The 23,081-nt window shown below is 39.9% G+C and overlaps 1 protein-coding gene across 1 annotated transcript; it reads left to right on the plus strand.

Annotated features, from left to right (window-relative positions):
- The first annotated feature begins 15,454 nt into the window (after positions 1–15,454).
- On the plus strand, positions 15,455–16,509 carry LOC109211950 (S-norcoclaurine synthase 1-like). Its single transcript, XM_019375551.1, has 2 exons — positions 15,455–15,670; positions 16,069–16,509. Exons 1-2 carry the CDS (start codon positions 15,505–15,507, stop codon positions 16,359–16,361), a joined length of 459 nt encoding a protein of 152 aa, XP_019231096.1. The 5' UTR covers positions 15,455–15,504; the 3' UTR covers positions 16,362–16,509.
- Positions 16,510–23,081: the final 6,572 nt, after the last annotated feature.

A 23,081-nucleotide genomic window follows, 5' to 3' on the forward strand; every position in this document is an offset into this window, starting at 1 on the left:
CGGGGAGGTGCATGAGAAGTTAAACATCAATTTCAGACTACTTCAGTATAGTTCTCAGCACGTTCGAGGACGAACGTATGTTTAAGTGGGAGAGAATGTAACGACCCGACCGGTCGTTTTGAGTACTAGCGCTCCGTTCAACAGTCGGAGGCCATGAACAGCTTCATTTAAGGTATTATGACTAGTATGCGTGGTCGGAATTGAATTTCGGGAAGTCCAGAGTTGATTTGGGAAGAGAATTCTTACTTTGGAAGCTTAAAGTTGGGAGAATGAACTAAGATTGGAATTTTGAGTAAACGACCTCGGAATCAGGATCTGAAGGTTCCAGCAGGTTCGTATGATGATTTTGGACTTGGGCGTATGCCCGGTTCGGGTTTTGGATAACCCGGGAGCGTTTTGGCGCCTATTGTGGAAGTTAGCATTTTAGAAGGAATTTCATAAGTTTGGTTTGAAGTGCATTTTAGAATTTTCGATATCCGTTTGGAATTCCGAGACTGGGAGTAGTTTCGTATGGCGATTCTGGAGTTGGGGGCGTGATCGGAAGTGAATTCGGAGGTACGTAGGTCATTTTGAAGCCATTTGGCTAAAGATAGAAATTTGAAGGTTTTTGGGAAGTTTGACCGGAGGTTGACTTTTTGATATCGGGGTCGGAATCCAATTCCGAAAGTTGGAGTAGGTCTGTAATGTCAGATATGACTTGTGTGCAAATTTGAAGTCAATCGGACGTGATTTGATAGGTTTAAACATCGGAAATAGAAGTTGGAAAGTTCAAAGTTCATAAAGCTTGAATCGGAGTGTAATTCATGGTTTTTAGCATTGTTTATTATGATTTGAGGCCTCGAGCAAGTCCGTAATGTGTTTTGGGACTGGTTGGTATGATTGGTTGAGGTCCCGGGGGCCTCGGGTGGATTCCGGGTGGTTAACGGATCGAAAGTGGAATTTGGGAAGGCTTGAGTTTTGCTGCTTCTGTCATAACCGCATCTGCGATTCTTGGACCACAGAAGCGGGACCACAGATGCGGTCAAAAGCTCGCAGAAGCGGAAGGGGCCAGGTCCAAGGAAAACCACAGAAGCGGCCCAGGGACCGCAGAAGCGGTTCCGCTTAAGCGGCCCCCAGACCGCAGAAGCGGCCAGTTCCCTCATGCCCAAAACCGCATAAGCGGTTAAATAGTCGGAGAAACGACATCCGCAAAAGCGGAAATTGCACCGCAGAAGCGGAACACCTAGAGGCAGTAAGGTTGTTTTAAATCTTGAATGGAGTCATTTCTCTCATTTGGTTCATGGCTTGGGGCGATTTGGGGAGCTCCAAAGAGTGGAACTTCGTCATCTATATAAAGGTAAGTTATCCCCATCACTTTTGAGTTAAATACATCAATTATGTATGGATTTAAGCATGAAAATTAGTGTAAAGATGGAGGTTTTTGGTGGAAACCTAGAAAATGATATTCTTGGAATTTAGCCACGATTTTGAGTATGGAATTAGGATAAAAAATATATATTTGAGTTCCTGAGGTCATGGGTAACTTTGTCTTCGAGAAATTTTAGATTTCGGGCACCTAGGCCCGAGGGCATTTTGGTCATTTCACTAAGCGGAGTTGGGAATCTGTATAATTTGAATTTCTAACAAGTATTTGAGCATGTTCTCATTAGTTTGTTGTTAATTGGCTAGTTTTGGTGCATTGTGCGTCGGTTCAAGCCTTCGGAAGAATGTTGAATGCCGGTTACGAGTCTTCGGAGCGAGGTGAGTCTCCTTTCTAATCTTGTGAGGGGGAATTTACCCCATAGGTGAGCTAAACTGGTTAAGTGCTCCTATTTGTGGGGGCTACGTACGCACGAGGTGACGAGAGTCCGTGCGTAGCTACTATTATGCTATTGTCCGGGTAGTCTAGGACCCAAAAGCATGTTATATTTGAATTAATTGTGAACCCATTGATGGTTTGAATTGCTTAGATCATATTAAATTAATAAATGAATTTCTAAAAAGACTTAAGCTTCGTTTAATCAAATTATTAAAGAGAATTGGCCTTTCTTGGATAATTGCTCCATGTTGACTTCTTGACTGATTGTCTGACTGTGTGTGTGTTTATTTTGGAACGGGCCGAACGCCTCGGCAGATTAATAGATGCATCTATAGGCGCGCCGTCGACCCTCGGCAAGTGCACATTTATTTCTGTTGGATCGGGCCGTCGCCTCGGTATGATCTGCGCATGCTTGTATTGCTGCCTGAACTTAATTAAGTTATTATTGCCCTTTTGTGGCTTAAAAATATTTGGATTATATTTAAAGAGAAACTCTGGAAATTTTCCTATGAAAGAATTACGTGTTTACTTGTTTCCTCTATCTGGATTAAAATCATGTTTATAAAATAAATTCACTGTTTAATATGTATATTAAGGATAAATAATCATTGGACTATTAGAGAGTGTCAAGTTGACCATCTCGTCTCTACCCCTTCGGGATTAGGCGGGACACTCACTCAGTACACGTTAATTACGTACTCATACTACATTTCTGTGCATTTTTGTTGCACAGGTATATATACCTCTAGCAGCCTACGGGGCATAGCAGCACGGACGTTTCTGGGACCAGGTGAGCTGCATCATTCGAGGCGACCGCAGCTAGGGTAGTCCCTTCCAGTGTACTGTATTTACTTTCCGTCCACTGTATTCCGGACGGATGTTGTAGTTTATTTCTCTTATCAGTAGTTGCTCATGTACTTGTGACACCGGATTCTGGGGATGTATTTGGATTATTTGGAAATCTTAAAAGTTGTTTAAATATTTTATTTATTTATTCGGAAAAATACACTGAGTCTTGTTTAAAACGTATAAAAGAAATATTTTTCAAAAGTGTTAAAAGGAGATTTAATTAAGTATTTGAGTTGGCTGGCCTGACGGTGGTGTCCGGCGCCACCACGACCCTTAGTGGATTTTGGGTCGTGACATTAACCATGGTAAATCCCTTCAAAATGTCGTCAACATATTTTTTCTTTACTTTGAAATCATCTACTTCTCTAATTGCTTTGTGGTTGGTTTGTACACCCATTCAACTCCAATTTGTCATTCTATATCTTGTAGAGTAATGCCACCAATAAATATTTTGTCATGCTCCTTGAAACATACAATCTCGAACAATGGCACAAAATTGATTGCATCTTCAATATCTATAGTCATGCGTTGTTGTGGTTCTGGATCCCAAGCTATTTCTGTCTCAATCTTGGGTAGATCATTAGAAACTTTCACTTGATGAATTCTCTTGCTTCTTTCATTACTAGGTCCATCTTCAATACCATTAAATAATTTTTACGGTGACACACCAACCTCTTTTGGACAAACATCCCTTGCAGTCAAATCTTCCATTTTAACAACCGGAGAAATTTTTGGCTTATTAATTTGAATGTTATTTGACTTCCCTTCGCATTCAACAGAATCTCTATAAAAATTACATGTATCTTCTCTTCTTTTCTCCTCTGTTTCTGAATTTTGACCTTCTTGATCTATTTTCGTTATTTTTGATGTGTCTTCTTTTTCTTTTAGTGATCATCCTTTTCTTGTGATGCCTCCTCCAATGTCTCATATTTCTGTTGATTAAATGATCTCTCATATGTCACCAATTCACCTTCTAAATCATCAAGTCTGAGGGTGCTAAGATCTTTGGTAGCCTCAAGAATAACTTTCTTATTGTTAAACTTTAAATTTAGAGACTGCAATATTTTTTCAATAATTTTCTCTTCTTCGAATACTTCTCCATTGGTCCTTAGACCATTGACTAGTTCTTCAATTCTTGTAAAATATTCTTTGATAGACTCTGTTGGTCTCATACGAGCCAACTCAAATCGACTCCTAAACTCTTGCAGTTTCTCGTTTTTTATGTCAGCAACTTTTCGATACGACTTTACTAATATTGTCCAAGCCCCCTTTGATGACTTTGCATGCAAATATTTTTTAGATACATGCAATTCAACCTAAATGGCGAGATAGTAGCGTGACTTATAATCTAAATATCTCTTCTTCTCCAATTGAATAGCTGCATCACCTGTTAACGTTGTGCCTTCTGGGAGTTGCCCTCAAATCCTCCATTAATGGTGGACCATAATCCAATAGTCTTAAAAAAGTTCTTCATCTATTGATACCAAAATTTAAAATTATGTTTTCCATCAAATACAAAACGAGATAATTAGATAATAGAGTATCCATATTTTTTTTTGTTGGATCTCATACAGACTCTAAAAGGATCTCACATAAGCTCTGATACCAATTTGAAGGATTGAAATAACCCGAAAAAGAATTTAGGCACAAAAAAGTTCAACAAAGGCTATATAGAAGAGATTTATCAAACTAGGGAGAGAACATGGTAGGAGTTTTTTTTTTCATAACTCGAATCTCACTACATTGTAGCTACCTCTCCACGATAGAAAATAAGCCAGTAATACCCCTATTTATAATAGTACGAAACCTATTTCAACTAGAAATATGAAAACTTATTCCTACATAATTCTAACTATAAATTCTATTTAGACATGAAATAAATATACTAGCAATCTAAAATCCTAATTAATTTAGGTTTCCTACTACAATTTTGAATTAGTTTTCCAACATTCTCCCGTAATTCAAAGTTGTATACGTTTGACTTGTTTGTGTTGTTGTCTTGGAGCACTTTTCTCCAACTTCTACTTTTGTTGAAACACTTGTCTCCAATCACTTATCGTGAAAATCTGATGATACAATTCATTATTTTTTTTTTTAAACTTTAACAACACTTTTTCTAAGATCTAGGAGTGGTAAAAAAATTCTCAAATATTTTTCAAAGGATTTGCAAATTTACTTTTCAAATATTTGCAAGATTTGTTTGTTGTAAATTTAATGTAACATAATTTTTGAGATGGGAACTGAAAAATTTAATGATATAAATTATTATCCAAAAGTAAAAAAACTTTCGACAACTACAATTGCATAAAGAGCAGAAAAGATGTTAAAGTCGACCCATCTATGTAGAACAATTCAAGTATCTGGTAAACGGGTGATTTGAATTTTGAAATAGTTCAAGTTAGAAATACGTAGTTTAACAAAAAAAATTAGTTTAACTAGGTAAACTTGAGTGATCTCTCAAGTGAACTATGTAAACTTAGTGATCTTTGAAAGACAAAAGAAAATTATCCGACTTTGATGGCCAATTACCCAAAGCTAAGTAATTTTTGGAAGAAAAAAAATAATTATATAACTATAATGATCAATGTATACGATCAAAATCGGGCTTGCCCTGGAACGTGGCAGGCCAAGGTTCGACCCCATGTTATATCGGGTCGTGGTGTAAAACTAAATTGCCGAGCTCGTGACCCAAAGATCGATTGAGATCGAGGTCGGCCAAGATCAAAACTAGGCAGGATGGAGATCGAGCATGATCGAGGGAAGCTTACCGAGAAAAATAATGGAAAGCCGAAATATCCACAATCAGACGAGGATTACGGTGGAAATCTCCGCACGTATCAAGAAGAGGCCGGTTAATTAGCTAATCATTGGATTTCTTGATGTATTTAGAATTGTATCAAGGTTAGGATTTCCTTACTATATAAAGGGGAGCTGATCATTTGTAAAAGACACATTTTGTTTATGCAATACAAAGCAATATACTACCTTTCTCTCAAGCTCTCAATACTCTGTTACTTTGTTCATATTTTCCAGCGGAATATTCGTTTGGTTCGAGGGAGACCTAGCTCGACGGCCAAAGTTATACATTCTCTTATGTTTGTTTTTATTTCTATTTACAGTCAATATCAATTTACGTATTTTCTCAGTTTGTGCCAAGTAAAATCACGTGTCCTTAATACCACATATAAATTCAATTGTTATCTGTTTTTAGGGTCAACAGTTTGGCACCCACCGTGGGGCTAAGGATAATAGTAGTTACCTCGAACAAACTTTCGTAACACACACTATTTTATACTTGTTCTTTGAAGTATCTTTGATTACAGGATTAAAAAATATCAAACTCTCAGTCAGCACCTCAATACATTGAAAATGATCTCGGCCACCACGGCGAAAACGAGAACATTACACCAGGAAACGTTGTACCCCCCGCTGGCCTCGATGGAATTCCGACTGTAGATCCAATCGACGTCAGTTCACATGTAGCCATCAATGAAAATTTGGTCGTCGATCCCGAAAGCAGCGTCCCCGGGGATGCGCGATCAGCTACTCAGAGCGCACGTGGTGGTGAAGATACGGGATCAGCCTACGGGTGATCTTCGAAATATTGCAGGCTCAACAGGCAGCAATAGCCCGGATCCAAAATCAGAACCACACACTGAGCAGGGTCGAAGCCGAGCCATCTCAAAAAATCATACACAGGGTCGAATCGACTTCGAAGAGGTCGAACGAGAAGGAATCAGAGGCCAACCCTGCTATCATAAATATGCTCAAAGAACTGAGAAAGCGAATCGAGACAGGGGAAAAGAAGATCGAGGAAAACGACAAGAAGGTGGAAACCTATTATTTCAGGGTCGGCCAGCTCCTGGGGGCACCATCAATATTGAAAGGACTAGATTCCAAAAAGTTTATACAAGAACCTCCCCCCCCCGAGTGCAGCTCTGAAGCCAATCCCCAAGAAGTTCCCTATGCCCGAGATTCCTAAGTATAATGGGACGACTAATCCAAACAAACACGTCACCTCCTACACATGTGCTATCAAAGGAAATGACTTGGAAGATGACGAGATCGAATCCGTCTTGCTGAAGAAATTCGGGGAGACTCTATCGAAAGGTGCTATGATATGGTATCAAAATTTATCCTCTAATTCCATTGATTCGTTTGCTATGCTTGCAGATTCTTTCATCAAGGCACACGCCAGGGCCATTAAGGTCGCAACCAGGAAGTCGGACCTTTTCAAGGTGAGGCAGAAGGACAACGAGATGCTCCGAGAATTCGTATCTCGATTCCAAATGGAATAAATGGATTTGCCACCGGTCACCAACGATTAGGTTGTTCAAGCTTTCACTCAAGTTCTCAACGTTTGAAGTTCAGTGGCTTCACATCAGTTGAAGCAGAATTTGATCGAATACCCATCTGTCAATTGGGCCGATGTGCACAATCGATATTAGTCAAAGATCAGGGTCGAGGATAATCAGCTGGGGGCTCCTTCTGGGTTCATTTATCCTATCAGACTCGTAGATATAATCAAGAGGGATATTTATCGAGAACCAAGGTCGAATAGAGATCGATATCAACCGTAAATGGAGACCGTAGAGGCAGCGGATCTAGGTGAAATTCTACATGGAATGAGAGGAGAAATGATCGAGGTCAAAATTCACGGGGACTCATGAGCAAGAGTGGTTTCGACAGGGATGCCAGGCCCAAAGAATCACTGCGACTATCGGAATATAACTTCAGCGTTAATGCATCCTCCGTCGTATCAGCCATCGGACGTATCAAAGATACTAGATGGGCTCGACCTATGTAGACCGATCCAGCCCAAGAAATCCCAACCAAATGTGCAAGTATCATGGAACCCATGGACATAGAATAGAAGATTGCAGACAACTAAGGGAGGAAGTAGCCCGGTTGTTCAACGAGGGGCACCTTCGGTAATTCTTAAGCGATTGGGCCAAGAATCACTTCAAAAATAGTGATTCAAACAGACAGAATGAGCAAGAAGATCCACAACACGTGATTCACATGATCGTTGGAGGGGTCGATATTCCTCAAGGACCAGTATTAAAACGCACCAAGGTGCCGATCACAAGGGAGAAGAAAACTCGAGATTACGTACCAAAAGTAACCTTGTCTTTCAATGATGAGGATGCAGAAGGGATCGTACAACCCCATAACGACGCACCGGTAATATCTGTACTTATGAATAAGACTCATGTTAAACGTGTTTTAATTGATCCATGTAGCTCGGCCAACATCATTTGATCGAGGGTCGTAGAACAGCTCGGCCTACAGGATCAGGTTGTGCCCGCGGCCCGAGTGCTAAACAGCTTCAAGATGGCATGTGAAACCACCAAAGGCGAGATAACTTTGCCAGTGAACGTGGCTGGGATCGTCCAAGAAACGAAGTTCCATGTGATTGAGGGCGATATGAGGTATAATGCCCTGTTCGAGAGGCCGTGGATTCACAACATGAGGGTAGTGCCCTCGACCCTTCACCAAGTTCTAAAGTTCCCGACGCCAGAGGGAGTCAAAATAATCTACGGGGAGCAACCCCCCGCCATGGAAATGTCTGCCATCGACGAAGTGATACCGATATCGGCGCTCTCATCAACGAAAGGGTCAAATTCTAAGGGAAAATAAGAGGTCAAATAGCAACCACAGACACCGGCCTCGACCCAATCAGAGAAGCAGGGGACTGACAAGGATGATGACTACGGGGTTCCTCGATCCTTCATAGTCCCTGATGATTCCGACGCCACCAAGTTGACGGTCGAAGAGCTGGAACAAATCATACTGACCAAACATCAGCCCGAACGAAAGGTATACCTAGGCACGGGACTGGCCCCCGAGCTCGGGAGAAAATTTATTCAATTCCTTAAAACTAACATGGATTGCTTTGCTTAGTCCCATCTCGATATGACAGGGATCCCTTCGGAAATCCCCACACATAAACTAAGCTTGGACCCGAATTTCTGTTCGGTGAAGCAAAAAAAGAAGACCCTAGTCCGAGGTCAAACACGCTTTCGTCAAAGACGAGGTAACCAAACTTCTCAAAATAGGGTCCATCCGGGAAGTAAAATATCCTGAATGGTTAGCGAATGTAGTGGTAGTCCCTCATAAGGGAAACAAGCTTAGAATGTGTGTAGATTACAAAGACCTAAATAAAGCATGCCCAAGGAATCTTTTCCTTTGTCTAATATCGGTCTCATGATCGATGTCATGGCCGGCCACGAGATCCTCAATTTTCTCGATGCCTATTCCCGGTACAACCAAATACGGATGAACCCGGAAGACCAGGAAAAGACCTCATTCATCACTAACTATGGTACCTACTGCTATAAAGTAATGCCATTCCGATTAAAAAATGCTGGTGCAACCTATCAACGCCTAGTAAACCGAATGTTCGAAGAACAAATAGGGATATCTATGGAAGTTTATATTGATGACATGCTAGATAAGTCCCTGCGAGCAGAGGACCATTTGAAGCATTTGCAGGAAACTTTCAGTATACTAAAGAAATACAACATGAAGCTCAACCCAGAAAAATGCGCGCTCGAGGTCGGCTTTGGCAAATTTCTTGGCTTTATGGTATCCAATTGAGGAATCGAGATCAACCTCGACAAAGTCAAAGCTATCGAGGACATCACGGTAGCAGACAACGTAAAGGTCATGCAGAGGTTAACAGGGGGCATAGCCGCCCTGGGGTGATTCATCTCGAGGTCCTCCGATAATAGCCATCGATTCTTTTAGTTGCTGAAGAAGAAGAAGAACTTCACATGGACTCCGGAATGCCAACAGGCCTTGGAGGAGCTTAACGGTATTTGTCGAGCCCGCCGCTGCTTCACACGCCAAGGGCAGACGAACAGCTTTACTTGTATCTGGCAGTATAGGAGATAACGGTAAGTGGAGTCCTAGTCCGAGAAGAACAAGGTACACAAATCCCTATCTATTATATTAGTCGGACCCTTGATGAGGCCGAAACTAGGTATCCCTATCTAGAAAAACTAGCACTCGCTTTGATAAGCGCTTCTAGGAAACAAAATTCGTACTTTCAACGTTATCCCATATGAGCTGTAACAACTTATCCTCTTCGAAATATTTCACATAAGCCCGAGCTTTCAGGACGATTGGCCAAATGGGCCGTAGAAATCAGCGAGTACGATATTGAGTATCAACCCCGAACAACCATACCAGAAGATCAGGGAGAAGGAAGTCATCGACTTCATTTGGGACCACATCATATGTCGATTCGGAATACCATCCGAAATTGCATGTGACAATGGAAAACAGTTTGTTGGCAGCAAAGTGACCAAATTTCTCAAAGACCACAAGATCAAAAGAATCTTGTCAATGCCTTATCACCCTAGTGGGAATGGACAAGCTGAATTGACCAACAAAACCATAATCCAAAACCTCAAGAAAAGGTTGACCGACTCCAAGGGGAAATGGAGAGAGATCCTGCCCGAAGTTCTTTGGGCGTATCGCACAACTTCGAAGTCCAGTATCAGGGCCACCTCGTTCTCATTGGTTTATGACGCTGAAGCTTTAACACTGGTCGAAATCGAAATCCGAGCCTCAAATTCCGATATGCAATGAAGGAATCGAATGACGAGGCCATGAATACAAGCCTGGAGCTATTAGATGAACGGCGTGAAGCTGCCTTTGTTCGATTGGCTTCCCAGAAGCAACGGATCGAAAGGTATTACAATCGAAGGGCCAACCTTCGATATTTTAGTGTCGGGGACTTGGTACTGAGGAAGGTCACATTAAACACCCGAAATCCAAATGAAGGGAAATTGGGTCCGAACTGGGAAGGGCCGTACCAGATTCTCGAGATCACAGGGAAAGGGTCCTATAAGCTCGGAACGATGGACGGAGAACAGTCACCGAAAAATTAAAACGTAACTCATCTCAAACGATATTACTGCTGATGTACGACCCCATTTCAATTCTTTCTATTTTTTGACTAACGCTTGCAGGTTATCGACAAGGAGCGGCACGAAGCCTTTAGGTCTGAACCGTTGCACTCTTTTTTCCTTGAACCTTTTTTGTCCCAATTGGGTTTTTCGGTAAGGTATTTAACTAGGCAATAATGGATCGTGATAACTTAGAATCAAAGGTCGATCACGAATCGGTGTTAAAGACAACACTAACAGTATCCGAGGTTCCTCTACAATCAACCTCGAATACTGGGGGGAATTGCCCTTGGATGTCAACTTTATTACGAGGAAATTACTTTATAATAGCGGGGTCTCGATAGGTGAGATTTGTAAGGGCCAAACGGTCGAACGAACCGTGCCCACATAGATTTCTCGAGCCCTAACACAAAATATGTACGCATATGTAATCATTTTCCACAAGAATAAAGAGAAATATTTTTCCTTGCAATTATTTCATGTCTTAGTGTTTCTACTTTACAATTTCGTACATTCGATCTATTATGGAAACAAGCTCAAGGGCTGATCATAACCAGAGTTTGGATAATCACCCCCACACTCGGGGACTCACGTTCAAAAAATAAACTCGAACAGATCGAACAATTGAGCGTCGAGGGCATAAGACCTTTTAGGCAACCCTCGAATTTTAAAGGCCACAGCCATACCCACTCGGGGACTGTTGTCTTAGGCAAGCCTGGATAACTCGGGGACTGTTCTCCCTTGCATCCCAAAGCTGAGACTCGACGGACTCCAGCTCTGCTTGGACGGCCTGCTTTTTTGAAGCTAAGATGTCCATACACCCCTTGAATTTTTCAGCTTCGGCTCGTATGTCATCTATTTGTCTCTGAAGGTCCTTGATCTGTTTGAGCCTCTCGAACCTGCAGAATCAGATCGTTAGTTGTTATCTCCAACTCATCTTCACTATCGTGAAGCACTCGAAATACCTATTCGGCCATCTCAGCATGCTCATCCTGAGCTACTAAATCTGCTTGAAGCTTATCACTGAGAAGCTTGTAGGTATCATTCTTCTCAGTGAGGTCCCGAACCTTGGCCTCGCACTCCTCACGGATTCGAAGAAATGCCTCGTGATGCAACACCGAAGCCTACAAGCAAGGAAGAAATTGTCAGAATTACCTACAACTCCAAGTTTAGAAGGGTAATAGAATGACCCTCGAAGTTACCTGATTTAGAGCATGTTGGGCCTTGTTGAACAGGCAAGCGACTCCCACCGCATTCATCACAGCTTGGTCTTCCTCGGTCACCAAGCATCTGAGGTAGCTAGCATTCCCCACGTGGGGAGAGAAGACCTGGGCATCCTCTGGGACAGAGAGCACTATGTTGTGCCTACGATCAGGGTTAACACTTGGGGTCGGGAATCGGTCCACCAGTGTTGGGTTCGATGAAGACCCAGTAGAGCCCGAAGACGGTGCCTTCTTTGGCACCGGTAAATCACCAAGTCCAGTGACATCTCCTAAAGCGGCAAACTCTACCCTATCCAAGAAGCCATGGATATCAACTGCCCGCTGAGGACCCTCGCAAGAGCGACTTTCTAACATAGTGGCCTCACGAATCAAGGCGTCCAAAAATTTAGGGGATTCAGAAATATCAATCACTCCGAGATCATTCCTCGGGACATCTTCAGCTACCCGGGAATCCTCGCCTCCGGTTTCTCCCTCAACTGTCTCAGCTTGAGACGGAGTAGCCTCAAGTCCTTCCAATTCAGGAACTTTGACCGAGGTTCCCTCATCGACCTCCTCCGGTACGGAGGGCTTTTGTATCAAAGTGCCAGCCCGCAGACGGGCTACTAGATTTGATTTCTCTTCTTCTTTATCTTCATGCTTGTCCCTTAGCTGACAGAATGAGTCCAAAGACAGAGCGATAGTGCCCCTTTTGGATTTACGGGCTTGCTTTTTCTTTGGTTTTTGCTTCTCTGAGTTCGGGGAACTCAGAGCCCCTTTTCTCTTCTTCTCTTTGGCCTGCTTCGGGCAGGTGGTTGGGAAAGGATTTCTTCTTTATATGGGGGTCTCATTTCCATATCCTTCCAAAGGCCTACAAAGGAAAAAAGACGAGTAAGCTCGAGAAAGTGGCCTGAATGATAACTGTTCATAGAAAGAAGCTTACCATGATTGCGGGCCTCCCATTGGCCCTTAGACAACTCCATCCAGGCACGTTCGGAGTAGGGTCTCTGTGACACTAGGCTTTCGACCCAATGCTTATGTTCCGGAATTGGTTCCAGCATCCACAGCTGCAACACCAAAACATATATGAGAGCAAAGGAAATAGGAAGTAAAACATCAGATTAAACATTCAAGGTGAAGTGTACATACGTTTCATGTTCCACTTCTCAGGGAACGTCATATACTCAGTAGGGATCAGGCCCGAAGTCTTTATTCAAAAAAATCGGCCCATCCTATCTCGATCCCGAGACTCATCTATACTGGAGAATGGGGCTCTATTGGCCCCGCGTACAAGCTTAATCATCCCCCCTCGATAGTCGAGGACTGTAAAGGCGCATGAGGTGATTGAGGGTAAAGGGACATCCCTCGATTTTGCTTGTGAAGAAACGAAGGAAAATGACTGTTCTCAAGAATGAAGGGTGGATTTGGCCGAGGGTAACATCGTACCTCTTGCAAAAGGCGACGACGATGGGGTCTAACGGAACCATCGTAAAGGGGTAAGTGTAAACACTTAGATACCCCTCCACGTGAGTGGTGATCGATTCCTCAGGAGTAGGAACTACTACATCCCTGTTCACCAAGTTACACTCCTCTTTTACCCTTTTGAGGATGTCTTTGGTAATGGTGCATATATACCTCGAGACCGGTTCACATTGGCCCGGCACAACGAGAGTCTTTTCAAGCTTAAAGTCAGCGTTGGTTGGGCACCCTGGCGGAACGAATTCCTCGGGGTGGGGTATAGCCGAAGCCTCATCGCCGACGGGTCGTGATGAAGAAGCGCCTTCCTTTTGCGGCACGGTCTTGGAAGTTTTAGCCATTGATGAACAAGGGAAAAGAGGATTGAGATGATACGCGATTTGATTAAGGTTCAAGGAATTTGGGTGTGAAGATTGTAAAGCAGAGAGATTTGTTGAAGAAAAAGCAAAGGTAGGGAGGACTTTGAGCGCAAAAGTTTGAATGAGGAAAGGCTAGGGTTTTTATAGATAGATGGTGACGGTTCGGAACCGGTAGTGACCGACAACAACTGACAGGAATTTAATGCCTCGACACTCGAACCGACGGGACGTTTCAGTATCAACTTGTTGCTGATGTCATGGTCGGGTTCGTCACTTACATGATGACCCATCAAGATGGGATTGGAAAAGTTCATATCGTTTCTCGGAGAGAAGGGGACTATCTGTATACGGACAAAATTGGGCTTGCCCTGGAACGTGGCAGGCCAAGGTTCGACCCCATGTTATATTGGATTGTGGTGTAAAGATAGATTGCCGAACTCGTGACCCAAAGATCGATCGAGATCGAGGTCGGCCAAGATCGAAACCAGGCAGGATGGAGATCGAAGCTTACCGAGCCAAATAACGGAAAGCGAAATATCCACAATCGGACAAGGATTACGGCGAAAATCTCGGCACGTATCAAGAAGAGGCCGGTTAATTAGCTAATCATGGGATTTCTCGTTGTATTTAGAATTGTATCAAGGGTAGGACTCCCCTACTATATAAAGGGGAAATGATCATTTGTAGAAGACACTTTTTTGGTATGCAATACAAAGCAATATACTACCTTTCTCTCAAGCTCTCAATACTTTGTTACTTTGTTCATATTTTCCAGTGGAAGATTCGTTTGGTTCGAGGGCGACCTAGCTCGAAGGCCAAAGTTATGCATTCTCTTCGGTTTGCTTTTATTTGCTTTTATTTCTAGTTACAGTCAATATCAATTTACGTATTTTCTCAGTTTGTGCCAAATAAAATCAGGTGTCCTTAAAACCACATATAAATTCAATTGGTATCCGTTTTTAGGGTCAACAATCAATTACCCAAAGTTGAGTGACCATCCGAGCGATCAACTAGAGGAAATTAAGTATTAATGCAAGAGGGCTCTTGAATTCCATCTTGGCTGCTGCTGGAATATGAGAACAAAATTGTGATGCGCATAAGTTCGGACTTAATATGTATTAATGGGCCGCTAAAAATAGACGGAAAAATGACATTGTCGTTGCAAAAATAATAGCCGAAAAAATGTATAAAATTTGTATATTTTTTGTATATATATATACATTCTTAATATTATATACAAAAATTATATAAGTTTTATACACTTTTTCGACTACCAGATAAAATTGTTCATCACGTAACCATGTAAATAACTTGAAAAAAGTAAATTTCACAAATAGTCATATAACAATAAACATAGTTATATGATTTGGCGGAAAAACGTCATAATTATATGACCATTTGTGAAATTTACTTGTATATTTGTTCACAATAATGATTTCAATAACTATTGTATGGACTAATTATAGCTAAAGGAAAAATTTAGACCATTCGCAAAGTTAAAAAATAAATGCAACCCTTTTTTTCTAAGAATATTAAAACTCTCCACTTTACTAATAATATTATTAGTTTTTAATATATTTATAAAATATTTTTCATTCACCAAACAAACACTAGAAAATATTCTTTAGAAAGATATTTTTTTCATAAAAAATGACTTCGTACCAAACTCAATCTTTAATCCTAGAAGTTTTGCATTAATGGTTCCTTTTAATTCATTCTTTAAATTTTGTACAAATGCCCTGGCATCCAAGGAAAGTTGCACTAACCAAGTTTTAATAAGAAGGCCGGCTGATTATGATATTAATTAACTACGGCTATATATATATGTATATATACATGTGTGTTTTGTGACCAATTATATATTCACTGTTTGTTGACTAGTAGTCATCAAAAATCAAAAACAGAAAATGTTGGGAAAATTTTCAGAGCAAGCAGAAATAAATGCATCAGCAAGTGAAGTGTGGAATCTCTATTCCACTATTCAATTTGTCAAATTTCTTGTTGAAAAACACATTGTTGAAAAGATTGAGTTTATTGAAGGCAATGGTGGCATTGGTTCAGTCCTGCAAGTTAGTAAGTCATTTTACTTCAAAATCCTATTAAAAATATTTTCATTCCATTGATTATTCTTGATTTTTATTTTCTTGTTGTACCTTTTTTTTTTTTGGAATGGAGGTGGAAGTCCGGAAAAAATTATCCGTTGTTTTTGATGTAAATCAATGAGTACAAGACTCGTCTCTTATACACACATATTTATCACTTAACAATAATTGAGGTGCAGAGTTATAAATTCTTATATTTATACACATATTAATCCAGATTCACATCGCGTATGGTGCATTATGAGGATTCTTTGTGGGTTAACACACATTACATTATTTTCCTTCTGGTTCTTATTTTTTACGTGATAATTTGGTAAATTATTTAACTTTATTGACGATTTTCTATTTTGTTTGGACCAAATATATTAGGTTTTCCTGGTAATGCACCATATAAAGAAAAATTCGTCTCAATAGACGATGAAAAACGAGTGAAGGTAATCGAGATGGTTGAAGGTGGATATCTTGATCTAGGATTCAGTTTCTATGGATTTAAGTTTGAAGTTGTAAACAAGGATGAGAATTCATGCATTGTGAAAATTACCATTGGTTTTGAGACTAAAGATGCTGAAAATATTCATCTTACTATTGGCAATATCCCAGCCGTTTTTGCCATCTTGAAAGCTACTGTTGAATATTTCAACGAGAAGAACAAGCAAATGTAATCCTCTTTTTATTGGCCTTTATGCATCTTTATAATTATAATTTCTGCTCTTTCAAGTAATGTAATGTATTTTGACGGACTTATAAGTGTTGGATGTCATTATTGTTGGTGATTGAATAAAACATTATACATGGCTCATGTTTTATGAATTTTGGTTTCTGTGTGATCTATAGGTCACGGGTTCGAGCCGTGAAAGTAGCTACTAATATTTGTATTAGGTTAGGCTGTCTACATCACGCCCCTTAAGGTGCAGCCCTTCTCAGACCCGTCATGAACGTGTGATGCCTTGTGCAGCAGGCTGCCCTTTTTTACCTTTGCAATGAGACAAATCATTCTCAATTGTTAAGCTTTTTTGGTTTTATTTAAGCCTCGTATATCGGGTAAGTTTAATCTAGACTTAGGTTGTGTTTGGTATGAAGGAAAACATTTTTCGGAAAATATTTTTCAGTTTTTCTATGTTTGGTTGGCTTAAATATTTTGGATAATATTTTCCTCAACTCATTTTCCTCCAATTGGAGGAAAATATTTTCCCTATTAGAAGGAGGGAAAATATTTTTCAAAACTCTTTTTCAACCTTCTCCACCCTATTCCTCATGCCCACCAACTGTCACGGCCCGGATTTCCCACCATCGGGATCGTGATGGCGCCTAACTCTTAGAATGCTAGGCAAGCCAACAGATAAGAATCTAACTCGCTAATCACTAACCAAAGAAGTAAACAACGCAAATTGAAACCAAAACAAGTAAGAAGTGCGGAAATTTATAACAGCCTAAACATTAATACACGACTACCCAAGATCTGGTGTCACAATCCACAAACTACTAAGAATTTCTACAAATACTGGTTTAAAGAAAGTACATCTGTTCTCGAAATGAAAGAAAACAGGGAAACTAAGATAAATGGAAGGGGACTCCAGGGTCCGCGAACGCCGGCAGATCTACCTTGGGTCTTCTGATGGACTGAAGGCAGCAACCCTATTCCGATCAACGAGGTCCGGTACCGAAATCTGCACAGAAAGTGCAGAGTGCTGTATCAATACAACCAACCCCATGTACTGGTAAGTGCCGAGCCTAACCTCGGCGAAGTAGTGACGAGGCTAGGACACGACAATAACATGAACCTGTGCAGTTAAATCATATACAAGAAAATAACAACAATTGGAAGCTAAACAGGTAATAATGGGAAGGGGAAAACATGCTGAGGGGAACATCAAATCCTGAATAGAACAGTAAAGAGACACAGTAAATAACATGCTTCTACACCAACGAAAGTAATAACATAGCAAACCAGTGCACGACATCACCCTTCTTGCTTTTACTCTCGTCCTTACCATAAGAAACAACAGAAATGGCACGACATCACCCTTCGTGCATTAACTCTCTCATAATATGGCACGGCATCACCCTTCGTGCATTAACACTCTCAGAATACGGCACAGCATCACCTTTCGTGCTTTAACACTCACAGAATATGGCACGGCATCACCCTTCGTGCTTTATCACTCACTCACAAGACATTGCACGGCATCACCCTTTGTGCTTTACACTCTTCCTCACCCAAATAACAGAACAATAACAACCCAGCAAGGAAATCATCAATAACCAACCTCGTTCCAGCATTTAACTTCACAATATAAATCTCAGCTTGAGTCAATACTCAACCAATATAATACCAGGAAAACATAATAAGGCTTGTTTAACATGAAGAATAACCAGTTTAAGCATGTACAGTACGTATAAAGAAATACAACAGTCACAAGTATAAGACTCACTCGCATGCTATGACCGACAACATCGTATAAATACTCTTCACCTCACCTATACGTCGTACTCAACAACTAATCATAAAGCAAATAACGCAATAATACCTAATCCCTCAAGCTAAGGTTATCCACAACACTTACCTCGATTCCACGGCCGAACTCAAGCCTCAATCACCGCTTTTCCCTTAATTTTCACCTCTGAACCACTCGTATCTAATCATAATTAACTTAATAATATCAATTATAGCTAAAGAAATCAATTTCCAATGCATAATTACAAGTTTCCCAACAATTCCCCAAAAAGTCAAAAACTGACCCCGGGCCCGCTTGGTCAAAACTCGAGGTTCGGACCAAAACCCGTTCACTCATTCACCCACGAGCCCAAATATATAATTAGTTTCGGAATCCGACCCTAAATCGAGGTCTAAATTCCCAAATTAGCAAAATCTCCAATTCTTCCTAAAATCCCTAATTCTACCATGAAAGAACAAGATTTAGGGCTAAAAATCTAATGGGAGTTGATGGAAATTAAAGGAAATGAGTTGAAGAACACAAACCTATGAATTGGTGTTGAAATCCCTCTTCAAAATTGCTCCTTGGTCGAGTTTTTATGAAAGAATTGTGAGTTTTTGATAAAATCTCGATTCTGGTTCTGTTTTTAAAAGACTGGACAGGTCTTCTTCGCGTTCTCGAGAAACCTGTCGTGTTCGCGATGCACTACGGTCAGAATGGCCTTCGCGTTCGCGAAGAGTTGTTCGTGTTCGCGATGGTCTTTCCCCCCTAACCATCGCGTTCGTGGGCCTTGGACCGCGTTCGCAAAGAACAACTCAAGGATTCCCCAGCCCACCTCCATTTTACTCTACGAGTTCGCATGATGCCGATCGCGTTCGCGAAGAGCAGCTCCCCAGTGCTCCGCGTTCGTGACCATGGCTTCGCGTTCACAGTGAACAATCCCCTTCCCAGCCCAGGTTGCACTTCGCGTTCGCGAGAGTTGCTTCGCAAACGCGAAGCACAAAGTATCAGCATACCAGAAGCAGCAAACACAACATATTTTTCTAAGTTTAAAACACCCCGTAGCCTTTCCGAAATTCACCCGAGCCCTCGGGGATCCAAACCAAACATGCACACAAGTCTAAAAACATCATACGGACTTGCTCACGCGATCAAATCGCCAAAATAATACCTAGAACTAAAAATTTAGCATCAAATTGCATACAATTTTCAAGAAAGTTCAAAAGTTCTATTTTCTCAACCAAAGGTCCGAATCACGTCAAATCAGTCCCGTTTCTCACCAAATTTCACAGATAAGGTATAAATATCATAACGGACCTGTACCGGGCTCCGGAATCACAATACGGACTCGGTATCAACAAAATCAATTATTACACAAATTCTTAAAACCTTTATATTTTCAGTTTAACAATTTTCTTCAAAAATTTATTTCTCGGGTTAGGGACCTCGGAATTTGATTTCGGGCATATGCCCAAGTCCCATATTTTTCTATGGACCCTCCGGGACCGTCAAATTACTGGTCCGACTCCGTTTACTCAAAATATTGACCGAGGTCAACTTAAATTAACTTTTAAAGGCAAAACTTAATATTTTCTCAAATTTTCACATAAAAGTTTTCCGGAAACGCGCCCGGACTGTGCACGCAAATCGAAGAGAAAGAAAATAAGGTTTTGAAGGCCTCGGAACCCCGAATTGGGTTCTAAAATACGAGATGACCTTTCGGGTCATCACACCAACCCCCACCAACCCACCCTCACCCACCCCAACCCTCTACCCCCTCCCCTCGACCACACCCTACCGACCCCAACCTCGCCAACCACTCACCCTAAATAGAATTATTATTAAGAGTACTTTCTTTTCAAGTAGTAGATAGAGTACTTTTTTTTATTTCAAAAAAATGAGTATATTCTTTTCATGATGTAGTAAAATTATTTTCTTTTATTTCAACAAACTAAGTATTTTTTTTCCTGATGTAGAAAAAATATTTTCTCATTTCAACAAACAGAGTATTTCTTTTCCTGATGTAGAAAAAATATTTCTTTCATTCAACAAAATGAGTAATTCTTTTCATGTTGTAGAAAAGATACTTTCTTTTTCAACAAAATAAAGTATTTTCTTTTTAGTTTTTGAGCTCAGATTTTGACATTGTTTTTGTGTGAAAAAGTAAAGTAGCACATTAGTTCCTTTAGGTTTGTGTGAATTTAAAAAAGAATTGTTACACTCCGTACTTTAATATTAGGCGAGGCAAAAACCGTTCGATTAGAATGAGTCGTTCAGATGCATATGTTCTTGCTGTGCAAATGTGGTGCCTAATAAACTAATTATGTACCTCTATTGTCTTGTTTTTCATGATCGCTAAAGCAATCAATGGACTAAAGGATGATCTTTAGTTTGGTAAAAGTCTTGCAATAAATCCAATAGTGGAACATCTCTATCCTATCATGTATATAACTATGCAACTTTACAGTATCTAATCTGTAACTCTTTATTCTCTGGACCATTATTTTTCATGCATATTTATGAATTGGAGCTGCCGTTTATTTTTAGTGATGTTTATATGCTACACAATGATGTTGATTTAGAATTCTTAGAGCTGTATATACATTTATAAAATATCATTAATTAACAAAAAAAAAAAAATACTGATAACTTGGAGGAAATTGATTCACATTTGATAGAAGCTGAAAATTCAAGTTCAAATATTTTATTAGATCTAGCTAGTTTAGTGGTATAACTATAAGATGAAAACTTTCAAGTGAATCTATTGATAACTTCTGTTAGTTTGATGATTAAGTTATGTTATGAATAAGTTCATGAGTAATTTTGATTTTGCGTTTAGAGTTATTATAGACCCCGAAAGTTTAACAACCTTGATACCATTAGATATTATGCTAGTGTGGTATTTTCTTTTAAGTGAAGTATTTTAGTAAAATTTTTGTAAGTATAATTTTGGATAGACACCGTTATTACAATTTTCAGATATGATAAATTATACACATAATATAAGACAGTTTATGAGATTTTCTTTATTGTAAAGATATGAACTAATTTTTTTTACAAGAAAAGAAGGTTATCTTTCTACTATTTTAAGAATTAAGTGTACGGAAATTTTACTCTTTATGTGATATTAGGAAAATTAAAAGTTAGAGAAAATATGTGCATTTTTTAACATGGATGTTTTAATGAAATAATAAGTGTATGTATTTATTTTGTATGGTACCGCATGACCATGATAGTAAAGTATATTATAATATGATATATAAAGTGTATTAAAAGTGAGTAGTATTTCAAGTAATTTGGGATAATTTTTAATTATGTGGATAAAGATTTTGTTATTGATTGCCACATGGCATTAAGCTTGGCCAAGGTGGCACCAATGTGCATGATGAGTCATCACACATTAGGTGCCTTGTTTACACGTGACATGTTCTTTGGATAAATGATAATAGGCTAGATTCATGTAATTTGGCGATTGTTTATGCCCAGCTTGACTATGTTTCACTGTTATATGATAGTTAAATGATGATAAATTGGCTCTAATTGTGAATTTCATGTTTTGCAGGAGCGAGTTGTGTGTATGAAAACTTAGAACTGTAATTGGAGCTAAATGGAAGCAAGGGAAGCTCCTCGGAGCTGAGTACGTTGGAAAAAGAGAGAAAGATGAGCTGAAATGATGACCCAGACTAGCTTGCCCACTAGCGCGCCCGCGCTAGCCCAGGAGTTCGAGGCAGAATGTTATGCGATATGCGCGGTCAGTAGCGCGACCGCGCTAGTCCAGTTCCGAAAAATAAAATTCAGGGGTAAACTTGGNTAGTCCAGTTCCGAAAAATAAAATTCAGGGGTAAACTTGGAAGTTCGGGAGTAATTCCACTTAACCTATAAAAGGTCCAACTCGCCCAAAGGAAGATTATCAAGGTTTTTACAGCTTAGTTGAAGGCAATGAGAGGCAAGAGGCAAGGAGGATAATTCAACATCGAGTTCTTCCTTTCTTCCTTTTGTATTTTATCATTTGTGATGAATTTTGCTTTTGTTATGATGAACACTAGTATGAGTAGCTAAATATTTAGTCTGAGGTTTTGATGGAACCTATTGAATGATGAACTTCTTGATATGTTAATATAGTTTGCCCGGTTTATTCTCTATTTGTTCAACTATGTTCTTGTTGTAGTTAATTAATAGGATCCTCAATTAGCTGTGCCTATTTAGTATGTATTACTCGGGAGAGAGTGCATACTTAGGTAATTGTTGAACAACACCACTCTCAGAGTATATGAGGGATCAATAATCGAGGGTTTAAAGGCGGGATTAGGGATAACAAAGCCTTGGGTGTAATCTTAAGTGAGCTGTAATAAAAGCCAGCTAGCGTAACTCGGGAGAGTGCGTCTAGTAAATTGTCGTAATTACTCGGGAGAGATTTACGGTAATAAGAGTGCTCATGATTGATAAAGACGGTTAGGCAAATCTATATGAAACATAACATGAAGGGATTCCATCAATAGGGGAAATCATAACCTTAGATCCTTCTCTTAATTGTTTACAACTTAATCATAGTTAGTCTTTTTTATTTAGTTGCAGTCAGTTATTGTTAGTAAAAATATTCTCAATTGTTATTCACAACGTTTGGGAAGTTAATTACGTAGAATTTAGTGAGTCTAACAAGAGTAATTGATAGGTTAATTCCTTGTGGGTTCGACTCTGGGCTAAATACTCATATTATATTTGCAATATCCGTTTAGTCCTTTTTAATAAGGCATAGTTGGGCGTGATCAAATTTTGGCGCCGTTGCCGGGGAATTAACGGTGTTATCAATTACAATTGAAAGAAATACAAAAATTCTTAGTGTAGTCAGTTTTCTTCACTTCAAATCTTTATATTAAAATTTTAACATTTGTTGACTTGATTGTATAGGTGCATGCCTAGAAACTCATCGAGAACCGGTGAAGTATT

This window comes from Nicotiana attenuata, unplaced genomic scaffold (assembly GCF_001879085.1).
Source record: "Nicotiana attenuata strain UT unplaced genomic scaffold, NIATTr2, whole genome shotgun sequence".
NCBI lineage: Eukaryota > Viridiplantae > Streptophyta > Magnoliopsida > Solanales > Solanaceae > Nicotiana > Nicotiana attenuata.